Source organism: Atractosteus spatula (assembly GCF_055471065.1).
Source record: "Atractosteus spatula isolate fAtrSpa1 chromosome 10 unlocalized genomic scaffold, fAtrSpa1.hap1 SUPER_10_unloc_12, whole genome shotgun sequence".
NCBI classification, from domain to species: domain Eukaryota; kingdom Metazoa; phylum Chordata; class Actinopteri; order Semionotiformes; family Lepisosteidae; genus Atractosteus; species Atractosteus spatula.
Window position 1 is genome coordinate 376,156 of NW_028296615.1, and position 12,540 is coordinate 388,695.

Genomic DNA, 12,540 nt, shown 5'->3' on the forward strand with positions numbered 1-12,540 from the left:
ACCACCGAGATCTCAGGGAGAGCGTGTCTGGCCCCTGTGGGCAGGGGTTCGAACAGTGAGCGGGCTCCGAGGCCCAGGTATCCCAGGGGAACTAATCTTCTCAACTCGGGACCGAGGAACAGCGGCTGTCCGGATCTGAAGGGACAGATTCTGAACTGCTGACTAGAACTGCCAGAGAACTGTTCTTTTTCTTCCCAATCACATTTTTCCTGAGAGTAACACGTTGATGAGTAAAGAGACTCAGTCACAAGGCATGTGTCTCTGTCGAGCAGGACTCTCAGCCTGAGGGTTAGGAGTTCAAGTCCTGGCTCTGTCCTCTTGTTAACTTTCAATTTAGTTCTAAGTGACAGTAACTTAGTTTTCAATTTAATTCCTCCTGAAATGTCAACACACTGATCAGTAAAGAGACTGGTCCTGTGAGTGTGAGGCTAAAACTGTGGGCTCAGTGTCAGAGCCTGTGGGGATCACATCCTGCTTCTGAGTGCAAGCTGGTTTTCAGTTTAATCCTTAGTGACAGTCGCACATTGATGAGTAAAGAGATTGGGGCTGGACTTTGTGGCTCTGTTGAGTAGGGGCTAAGACTCTGAGCTGTAAGGGTCTCGGCAGGGCTGTGCGGTTCAGTAGGGATAATAAAAGGAATAATAATAATTGCTTACACTTATATAGCACTTTTCTGGACACTCCACTCAAAGCACTTTACATGTAATGGGGAATCCCACTACCACCCCCAATGTGCAGCCCCACCTGGATGATAGATGACACCAGCTCTCAGTGGGGAGGAAAGCAGAGGGATGAAGCCAGTTCAGAGATGGGGATTATTAGGAGGCCATGATTGATAAGGGCCAATGGGAAATTTGGCTAGGACACCCCTACTCTTTTCAAGAAACACCCTGGGATTTTTAATGACCACAGAGAGTCAGGACATTGTTTTTTTGTCTCATCCAAAGGATGGCGCCTGCTTACAGTATAGTGTCCCCCATCATTATACTGGGGCATTAGGACCCACATGGACTGCAGGGTGAGCACCCCCTGCTGGCCCCACTAGCACCTCTTCCAGCAGCAACCTTAGTTTCTCCCAGGAGGTCTCCCATCCAGGTACTGACCAGGCTCATGCCTGCTGAGCTTCAGTGGGGGCTGCCAGCTAAGAGTTGCAGAGTGATATTGTTGCTGGCCGTAATAGGGAAAACTACTTGGGCACCTGATACTAGTATTTCATGCGATGAAAAGCCAACTCAGGAGATGTCTTCACAATTCCTTCTCAATACTAGTATGTATGAATACTCGTGATGTATTCACAATGTCGGCGGATTTCATCAGAGCAGCCGGTTCCATCTGACCTTCCCATGGGAGCTGAAATGTCCTCTGTGAAAGATTATGGCATGCCATTTTTTTTAGATGTGTAATCTACTGAATTATTAATGTGATGGCTGCTTATTTCCGTAAACAGAATGGACCCCGATCCCCATCTCCAAATCCAGTCAAACCCCCCATGAATCATTCCAGACGAAAGAGAACCAGCCTCTTTCCTCCTCCTGTGTTTTACACGCAGCTGGGGGGGGGAAGTCATGGTCATGCCCTGAGCATCGGGATGGTGGGGTGTCTAATTAGGCAGATAGATAGATAATACTTTATTAATCCCATAGGGAAATTGGCAGACAAAGGTCTGAATTAAAGCCGATCAGAAGAATTAACTTCATGGTTTCTACCACTACTGTGCAGGCAGGAAAACTCTGTGAGATTCAGAAATGTAGAAAAAGACTAAGGTGACACACCTGGGCCAATTTTCCTAGACGTCAATGAACTCACCAGCATGTCTCTGGACTGTGGGAGGAAACCCACATGGACACAGGGAGAACGTACAAATTCTACACAGATAGAGCACTCCAGGAGTCAAAACCGGGGCCGCAGCGCTGTAAGGCACTGTGCTGTGCTATATAACTGAAGTACAGCCAGTGGGAAGAAAGCTGACCTAGAGTCCTCAGCTTCCTGGCTTGAAGCAGTCACCTGACCAATGGTCTGCCTCCAAATCAGTCAGGTGACAGAGGATGGCACAGGTTATCCCCCCCCCCAATGCCTTCTGGGAAATGCAGTTTCAGACACAAGCCGCCATCTTTGTCAGAGCCTCGCACCCTCTTGCGTCACATGATCGAGACAGCAGAGGACCCGCTGATGGGCAGAGGATTGAAAGAAGAGGTCCTTGAGGCCCATCTGCCTTCACCAAACAGAGGTTCGACGAAAGGTGCATCATTCCCCCCAAAAAAATAAGGGGTCTCACCGGCCTCTTTTACGGATAATCACTGCAAAAAAAAGCCACTATGCAAGAGGTGCTGACCGACTTTTTATTGAGTGTGAACAGCATCACCGGAGCCTCACGAACTGGGGGCGGAGGAAGGAGTCGACCCCTTCAGAGCGGTCGATATCCCAGCAGCCCCCCGACTCGAAGCGCCTCCCTACTTCGGCCCCTCAACCGCCTTCCCAGCAGCTTTTTCTGGCAGCTCCCGGATGGTGGGGGGGTTCAGCTTGTCCAGCTGCGCCACCACGCTGTCGTACTCCTGCTGCCACTGCTCCTTGCTCAGGGCCGAGGGGCTGACCTCCAGGAACCTGTAGGCCTCCTTGGACTGCAGGATGAACATCCCGCGGACGTGCATGCAGACGTTGCAGAAGCTCTTCCAGATCTGCGGGGGGGGGGGGGGGAGGGGGAGGAGGAGAAGCACAGACGTGAGGTCGACCTGAGCGGCGCGGGAAACACGAGATCTCGCTGTACTAGGCATTAGGACCCATGTGGACCGCAGAGTGAGTGCCCCCTGCTGGCCCCAGTAACACCTCTTCCAGCAGCAACCAGTGGGGATGGCAGTTGCCATCTTGGGTGCGAGAGGGGGTTTGAGACCGTTCAGTGAAGGGCAGTTCAGAGCAACAAGATTTATCCCTGCCACACAGAGGCCTGGAGAATAACGTGGACCATTTGGAATCAAAATGCACCCATCAGCCCGCCAGGAATCATCTGCTCTCTCGGGGGGACGCACCTCTATCCCAGAAGGCATTGGGGCGGTCCGCGTGTCTCGCAAACCCTTGCAGCGATAATCCACCTGCAGGATTATCCCTGACCCGTGAAAGGATCTGACCGAATTCTAGCCCAGAAGGCAATGGGGGCCATCTGGATGTTTAGCACATGACTTCTCCCTGATCCACAGCTACAGCTCATGATCACCTGCGTCCCCTGTGAAACCTCCCACCTTGCTCTTCAATCTCGTAGCCTTTGGTCTCCATCGCCTTAGGCTACACTTTTGACTCTCGTTTTTCTTATTCCACCTGACAGAGTGATGACAGAACAGCCTCCCCACGACACCACCCGCGCCTATACAGGACAAGCACTGCACCCATCAGAAGCCACAGTAACCACCGCATCAGCAGCTCAGGGGCTGCCTGTAGGATTGTTGGTGCTGCAGCACAATGTCTGGACAAGTCAGAGTGTCTGGGGTGTGCAGGACAAAGATCTGGGCCAACAGGTACCAGATCAGAGAAGCTCAACCCGACAGAGAGAGACGCCAGGCAGGACAGCTCTGTCCACCCCCGCTCTGAGATTGATCTACCAGAATCACGCTGGGAAAAAAAACAACACTGACCGGCTCGGCCTTATCCAGGCTGGACAGGAAGTCCATCTCGCAGTCCTCCAGGAAGTCCAGCATGTCCTCTCCGGCGAAGGTCCTCTGCTTAAGGTTGTCCAGCGCCACGCCGGTCGTCTCCCAGAACTTCTTCATCTGCAGCAGGATCTCCTGGATCTTGGTCAGGCACTTCTGGACTTCCGCCAGCTGCTTGGGGTCGCCAATGGATCCTGGGAAGCAGAGGAGGAAAACAGGAATTGCTGGAGAGGCTGGATCAAGAGGCAAATGTCATTTTTAGATGGAAAAAAACGGCAGATTTCGAGAATGAAGCTGTTTAACTCTGGTGACACTTCAGGTCTGTTATAAGCAACCTCTTAACATGTTATCACACTGTTAATTACACATTATTACAAACATTAGTGCATTTCTCTAAGTCTCTGGTTAGCTATGGACAGGACTACTGCTGAAGCCTTTTAAGCTTACTGCAGAGAAATTTACATTTTAATTAGCCTTTGCAGCGTTATTGTTCATATTGATTTATGTTCATGTTGATTTGAGTGCAGATAGAACCCAAGAGGCTCTTCTTTACACAAAGGGTGGTGGGCATGGAGAACAGGCTGCCCAGCCGTGTTGTTGAAGCCGATAACCTGGCTCCTCTCCAGACACAGCTGGGTGAGCTCCTCCAGTCGGGACAGGAGGCTCTTCTGTACACAAAGGGTGGGGGGAGTGGGGAACACACTGCCCAGCCATGTGGCTGAAGCCGACACCCAGAATTGGGTCAAGACACAGCTGGACAGGAGGAGCTTCTTTACACAAAGGGTGGGGGGAGTGGGGAACACCCTGCCCAGCCATGTTGCTGAAGCCAACACCCAGAATTGGGTCAAGACACAGCTGGCTGAGATCTGCTTCTCAGTCAGTTACCGATCTGCCAGCCAAGCCTGGAGGTTACACACAGGACGTTTTCATGCATTGAGCTGCCGGACCGGGACAGCACTGTCCTGAGCTGCCGGTGGGAATCAGGGTCACCGAGCCTGTGATCTCACCCCAACAGACAAACCTCGTCCCAGCGGCCCCACAATCCGGCAACCCGCCCGCCTACCGATGTCGATCTGGACCTTGGCGTAGTCCAGCTGCAGCCGGATCAGCTCCTTCTCCTTCTGCCACAGCTCCGACACCTTGGCGTCCCTGCGGCTGCGCAGCTCCTCCAGCTGGACCTTGAGGGACTCCACGGCCGCCTTGTCCTTGGGGTCGTTGGCGGCCTTCTGGATGGTGTTGATCATGGCGCCCAGGATGGGCACCACGGCTGCCACAATGCCAAACTTGCGGTCGCGCTCCCCGATGCTGTTGATGAGGCCCTGCAGCTCCTTGTTCTTGTCCTGGATGTCCTTCTCCAGCTGGTTCCTCTCCCCCTGCAGCTGTTTGACCGAGACGTCCAGCTTGCTGCACTGTCCCTCCAGCGCCCGGGCCTCCGCTGTCTTCTCCTTCTCCTGACGCTCCTTGTCTGCCTTGGTCTTGACCACGTCGCTGCAGGTGTCGCCCACGCCTTTGCTCAGATTCTCGTACCTGGAGGAGGAGACGGGGTAGAGAGCTGTGACCCCTCTCTTGTGTGGAAGCCTGCAGCCCGCCCCCTACCCGAGACCGTACGGGACAGGAGAATCTGGGCCAGCGATCCGAGAGACGGGGGGGGGGGGGAGATGTCCACCGGCTGAAAAACAAAGGCTGCTGCTGGGAGAGGTGTTAGTCAAGCCAGTAGGGGGCGCTCACCCTGCGGTCTGTGTGGGTCCTAATGCCCCAGTATAGTGACGGGGACACAGGACTGTAAAAAGGCTCCGTCCTTCGGATGAGACGTGAAACCGAGGTCCTGACTCTCGGTGGTCATTAAAAATCCCAGGGCGTTTCTCGAAAAGAGTAGGGGTGTTACCCCAGCGTCCTGGCCAAATTTCCCATTGGCCCTAACCAATCATGGCCTCCTAATAACCCCCCTCTCTGAATTGACTTCATTACTCTGCTCTCCTCCCCACTGAGTTTTGATGTGTGGGGAGAGGCCTGGAGCATCATCCAGGTGGGGCTGCACACTGGTGGTGGTAGTGGGATCCCCATGACCTGTAAAGAGCTGCACACTGGTGGTGATAGTGGGATCCCCATGACCTATAAAGCGCTTTGAGTGGAGTGTCCAGAAAAGCGCTATATAAGTGTAAGCAATTATTATTACTATTATTATTATTATTATTATTGCTGCTTGAAAGCAGCCTGGGACCCAGTGGAAGGAATCTCCCCCTGTTCGCCACCAGAGGGCAGCAGTGTGAATGATTCACCACTACAGCTGCTGAACTCCACTCGCCTCCGCGTTCTGCTCTTCTCACTGGCGTTACTGTACTTATCGTGATTCTACCGTCCAGTTGTTATTGTTATTGTGCTTGGCTGTACATGGTGGTGGGCTGTCGTGACTGTCGTTATTTACCTTTTTGTAATGTGCCGTGCACACTGTGGGGCGTCGTCTTTTTGTACTGTACGCCTCCCGAGAGAACGGGGCCAATGCGAACTCCTATGCACTGCATATGTGCATACTGCAGGGCAATCCTACTCCGCTGGGGCCCCTGAGCACGGCCCTGAACCCCAGATGCTCCAGGTGGCGCAGTATAAATGGCCGACCCTGCGCTCTGACCCCCAGCTTCTCTCTGCCCTGTCTGTGTGTCTCATGGAGAGCAAGCTGGGGTTTGCAAAAAGACCAATTCCTAATGCAAGAAATTGTAAAGGGCCAATAAAGTGATCTTATAAACTACTCTGCCTCTCATTGGCTCCCTGGTTTGTGGTCTTGAAGTTACTGGGTGACCGATGAAGAGTTTTGACTGGGTTGATGCATTCTCATGCGTTTGACGCCAACAGCAGAAGAGGATCTTGCAGTACTTTCTCCTAGTTGGTAAAATAAGGTATTCAGTGGTGTCAAAAACAACTATAACGGGCACCCTGGGCTTAAAGTCTAACTAATATGAAGCAAACAGCAGCTCCCGAGACAGTATGGGAGTGGATAATTCAACCCTAACAGGGCGTGCTTTACACAAGGGGTGGTGGGAAGGTGGAACAAGCTGCTCGGTCGGAATGCGTCCCGATATCCCAGGGTATCTGGCTGCTTGCGGTGATGGGCTCCCCCACAGCAGAGCCGGAGCTCTGGTGGGGGGGGGTCTTACTTCTCCACCGATCGGTCCACCTGGTGGCAGATGTCTTCGATCCAGCCCTTCGACTTGTCCAGGAACTTCTTGGCCAGCGCCACATTCCTCTTCTTCACCGCCATCCGGATCATCGGCAGCATGGTGCCGACGATGTTGGTCCCCGTACTGGCGCACTGCGAGCGAGATCAAGCGCCAGTGCAGTTATCTCTGTTTTCCAATGCTGACCCCCTGCTGTCTCAGAGTCTCCAGTGCTGTTATTCCAACAGGGAAGACACCCCGGTTCTAGATTTTAGGATTGGGATGTATTTTACAGGAGACTATCCATCCATTTTCCCACAGCTCTCTCCAGTACAGGGTCACAGACTGGGGGAACTAGGATATATTCCAGCAAGCAACAGCCACAAGACAGGGTTCACCCTGGACAGGACACCAGTCCATCACAGGACACACACACACACACACACACACACACACAAACACAAACACACACTGGACAGGACACCAGTGATCACAGGACACACAAAGACAAACACACTCACACACCCTGGACAGGTCACCAGCCCATCACAGGACACACAAAGACACACACACTCACACACCCTGGACAGGACACCAGTCCATCACAGGACACACACACTCACACACAGCCTGGTCAGGACACCAGTCCATCACAGGACACACACACACCCTGGACAGGACACCAGTCCATCACAGGACACACACACACTCACACACACCCTGGACAGGACACCAGTCCATCACAGGACACACACAAACTCACACACCCTGGACAGGACACCAGTCCATCACAGGACACACACACACCCTGGACAGGACACCAGTCCATCACAGGACACACACTCACACACACCCTGGACAGGACACCATTCCATCACAGGACACACACACACTCACACACACCCTGGACAGGACACCAGTCCATCACAGGACACACACACACTCACACACCCTGGACAGGACACCAGTCCATCACAGGACACACACACACTCACACACCCTGGACCGGACACCAGTCCATCATAGGACACACAAAGACACACACACTCACACACCCACACCAGGGAGAATGCACCTGCCAGTACGATTTTGTACTATGGGAGGAAACTGGAGCACCCAGAGGAAACCTGCATGAACACAGGGAGAACATGGAAACTCCATGTAGGAGTTTGGAGGACTCTATGGAAGCCTCCCAGGGACATTTCCTGTACAGCCTGAGCAACAAGAAAATTATATTTCAATAATGGAATCTATGAATACAGCAAGGCATTTAAAATTTAGTGCTCCCTTTCTGGTAAATTTGACAAAATTGCAACTTTTACCAAAAGTGTGATCTCCCAAGACCCAACTAAATGTATGGGATATAAGTTCAATTGTAGAACCCATTTGAAAATGATATTTTATTCAGATTTTAAATTTGAAAACCAAAGAAAAACAGAGCAGCAGCTGCACACACAACTGAGACACACACACGTGTAGCAGCAGGTACACACGTACACGTACACACACACACACACACACACACACACAACTGAGACACACACACAGACTCACCTGGAGCAGCAGGACCTCGGAGGAGGCGAACAGCTGCTGGCTCTCGGTGGCCTTGAGCCTCAGCTTCCTCTCCAGCTCGGGGTGGGTGGCCAGACACAGGTAGGACAGGTGGAAGAGCAGAGCCGTCTTCTCTGCGGCCGGGACCATATCTCTGAACATCTCCATGTCGTTCATCAATTGCTGATCCGCAGGCACTAGGTCTGAGAGAGAGACATTCAGCAAAAAATCACCCCCGCGCTCACCCATGTCAAAACCCTCCCAACCCAGAACACCTTGAGCCCCTGAGTCCGTGTGAAACTTTCTGCATGTCTGCCCTGAGCAAACACCTTCAGTAACTGAAATCAAGACAGTACACTGGGGTTCAGCTCCTGAGTTCTAAAGCCTCACCATACCTCTGTAAGACAGCAAAGGTTCAAAAACCACAGCTGAAGTCAGAGAATCACAATATCTGATTCGGGTTAATGGATCGGAACACACTTACCGCGACACTGAGACATCCTGAAGCAAGTTCGATGGGACCTTCGGCACCAAAACGTCTCTCCTGCAAAGAGAAAGAAGTTGTTTATTTATTTAAGGCAAATATCAAGAATATAAAGTAATTTCCCTGCCGTTCCTATGCCAGAACACCAGCTCGTCACCGATGGAGAGCAGCTGGGTTTGAGATGAATGACAACGCAAGCTGAGAGACCAATACACTGCTTGAGATACCCTACTGGGGAGGTATCAAGTGGAGAAAGCACACACCGGTTTCAAGTCTACACAAGTTTAAGCCGCATTTTTCTAGCGACCTCACAGCTCACTGGAATGCTGTGCAAATCTTCGTAAACCGAGCACCTGGTGTCCTCTTAACGACTAATCCTTTTCTGTGACCAGCGGACAACACACACACACCCTCCCCCTCCCCCCACATTAAGACCAGGAGAGACAGGAGGACTACAAGACTGTCCGGTTCAAATCGAAAGCACATGGCAAAGGCAGCTCCTTACTGTCCCCCAAGCCCGTCTACATGGGTGACAGGGCCTTCTCCTGTTATACCCCCAAGCTCTGGAGCTCTCTGCCCAAGGATATCAGAGAGTCACCTTCTCTAAACTCCTTGAAATCCAGACTCCAAACCTTCTTCTTTAGAAGAGCCTTTACTGAACTGCTTCTATTACTGAACTGGTTCCATTCTTCACCCCTCTGCTCCTGCTGTATTTAGTACCACCATCCACGGTCTCCTCTGTGTATTGTAATTGTGTTTTATCTGGTGTATGTTTTTTTATTTATTGTTGTTGTCATCCTGTAAAACGCTTTGAGAAGCCACCTTTAAAGGCGCTATATAAAATAAAGTTTATTATTATTATTATTATTATTATTATTATTATTATTATTATTATTATTATTATAAACGGATAAAGTAAGGCATCCCAGAGCGTATTAATAAAAAAAAGTGTTCAGACTCACGGCTGTACGAAGCTCTCTCAGCTCTTCCTGGAGGACTGCGACAGTGTGCCCTCCCTGAGTCTGTTTTTTAGTGCTCCTAACAGGTAAGAAACGCCATATAAGGCTCACAGGGCTGGAGAACCCCGCCCCTACTCAGACTGCTCCAGGGGAAACATCTGTAGGGGAGGGGGCGTCTGAAATTCGGAGGAGGGGGGGAGGTGAAATGGAGCCGCCGTGACTGTCCCAGTGGAATTTCACAACCAGGCCCCCTGACGATTGTGATCGAAGATACCGACGAGCCGTTTGGTGTTGAGGGAAGAAGCCCGGTTTCACGTTCACCGGCGCCCTCGCGATTATTATTATTGCCCGGAGGGGCGAAATACCCCGTGCGTTCGTTCATCTCTGTAGCTGCATCGAGGTTCTGAATCGCTAATAATAATAATAATTGCAAGTGGAGCTATATATCCTGAGGTATAATAATAATAATTAATAATTGCTTACACTTATATAGTGCTTTCCTGGACTCTCCACTCAGAGCTCTTCACAGGTCATGGGGATCCCCTCCAGCCCCACCAGTGTGCAGCCCCCACCTGGATGATGCTCCAGTTAGCTCAGCACACAGCAGCTCTCAGTGGGGAGGAGAGCAGAGGGATGAAGCCAGTTCAGAGAGGGGGGTTATTAGGAGGCCATGATGGGTAAAGACCAGGAAGGAATTAGGCCAGGACACTGGGGTAACACTCCTACTCTTTTCCAAAAACACCCTAGGATTTTTAATGACCACAGAGAGTCAGGACCTCAGTTTTATGTCTCATCCGAAGGACAGCGCCTATTTACAGTATAGTGTCCCAGTCACTATACTGGGGCATCAGGACCCACATGGACCGCAGGGTGAGCGCCTCCTGCTGGCCCCAACTAACACCTCTCCCAGCAGCAGCCTTAATTTTCCCAGGAGGTCTCCCCTCCAGGTTAAGAAAACAGAGCTGTGAAACCAACAGCAAGCACAGATTCCTGTAACTACCGTCCTCGTTATAGAACGACTGTAAGTATCGGGATAAACTCCTGCAAGCTATCGGTCCACCTGAGCCCACAAGATCGAAATAATGCTGCAAGGGGACAGGCGGCGGCTTTCTTCCCTGCTGAAGGGAAAAGAAACGTTGTCTTTCCTTTCTTCTCTTTGCAGCAGGGAAGAAGCCCGTTGCCTGTCCTTTTGCAGCCTACGCATGCTGACGCAGCTCCCTACTGGAACTACTTCATCGTAATGCGGACACCCAGGAACCATGGAATAGGTGCCGTTCCTGTACGGATAGCCCTCCGGCACGTGAGACAGCCGCATGCAGCGCCTGCAAATTTGGGGGTTCATGTTCATTATCTGACCGTTGACAAAGCACATCTATTTTTTTAGGGCGCGAGTTAAGTAAGCGAAAGTCCTTTTGTCCAAAACTGAGGGGGCAGGACAGTTCAGTGGAGGGGGCAATGCCCCCTGCTCGTGGCACTGGGTCTGGACTGCTCTGCCCCCACCCCCTTCGGCAGACACCTCTACCAGGAGGCATTCCTGCAGATGCTATTACAGTGTTCTGACACAAGCAGCCCACTGTGTTTCTCCCACTAATGTACACAGCTGTGTGGACAGGGGCTCACGTGAGACCCTTTTCTGTAAGGTGTCAGTGAAATCACCAGAGTCATGTGTGTTAACAGCAATGTACAGCGATTTCAGCAACCAGATACGGTACATGTCAGGGTCTGAGGGAGCTTTCGACTGTAAGATGAGAAACTGCAGCCTACAGAAAATAAGTACTTTGCTCAGGAGTGGGTGCAATAATGAAAAAAATAAAACACAAAACTCACTTATGAGAATCGGGACCAATAAATAATCCAGTTAGTTTTTTGTACAACATGAAATCATATTTCAAATTCATAGAAACATGCCAAAATGGAGGAAAATTAAATACCAAACCTGTTCTAATATTATTGAAAAAAATTAGCCAATGTTTGAATACAGGTCCTGACCAGTTGAAATTAATGACAGAAGCGACTGGGTTCACTCACTTACAGAGCACCAGGGACTTGTGCAGACCTGAGCTTCAATTGTGGCAGGAAATGATTTACAGCTGTCGAAGAAGCCTGACAGAGCATATTCCCAGTCTCTTAAACTCTCGTCTCTGTTATCAGTATGCTTTCAAAATGTCTTTACTTCAGGCCTGGGGATGAAATCAACCCAGCAGACGTCTGAAAAAGTGTAGAGAGACAGGAGCTCCTTGAAAGAGCATTTGGAACTCAGAGACTGAGACACCACACTTTACACTGAGGGCGGCGGGGATGGGGAACAAGCTGCCCAGCCATTGTGGTTGAAGCCGATACACTGGCTTCTCTCCAGACACAGCTGAGTGAGCTCCTCCAGTCAGGACAGGAGGCTCTTCTGTACACAGAGAGTGGTGGGGATGAGGAACAAGCTGCCCGGCCCTGTTGTTATAGCCAATACCCTGGCTTCTCTCCAGACATGGCTGGGTGAGCTCCTCCAGTCAGGACAGGAGGGTCTTCATTACACAGAGGGTGGCGGCGGTGGGGAACACGCTGCCCTACCCTGTTGTTGAAGTCGATACCCTGGCTTCTCTCCAGACACGGCTGGGTGAGCTCCTCCATTCAGGACAGGAGGCTCTTCTGTACAGAGGGTGGTGGGGGTGGGGAACAAGCTGCTTAGCCCTGTTGTTGAAGCCGATGTCCAACTGTGTCCTGAGAAAAGGCTGGGTGAGGTCCTCCAATTGTTTAACACTGAT

The 12,540-nt window shown here is 51.3% G+C and overlaps 1 protein-coding gene across 1 annotated transcript; it reads right to left on the reverse strand.

The window, feature by feature from the left end:
• Positions 1-2,325: 2,325 nt before the first annotated feature.
• LOC148812997 (uncharacterized) lies at positions 2,326-9,834 on the reverse strand. The gene is made up of 7 exons (XM_088908451.1): positions 9,788-9,834; positions 8,826-8,885; positions 8,345-8,544; positions 6,791-6,945; positions 4,702-5,165; positions 3,624-3,832; positions 2,326-2,675 (listed from the first exon to the last, which is right to left on the reverse strand). The coding sequence occupies exons 2-7, from the start codon at positions 8,839-8,841 to the stop codon at positions 2,451-2,453; spliced, it is 1,269 nt and encodes a 422-aa protein (XP_088764577.1). The 5' UTR covers positions 8,842-8,885; positions 9,788-9,834; the 3' UTR covers positions 2,326-2,450.
• Between the last annotated feature and the right edge of the window lie 2,706 nt (positions 9,835-12,540).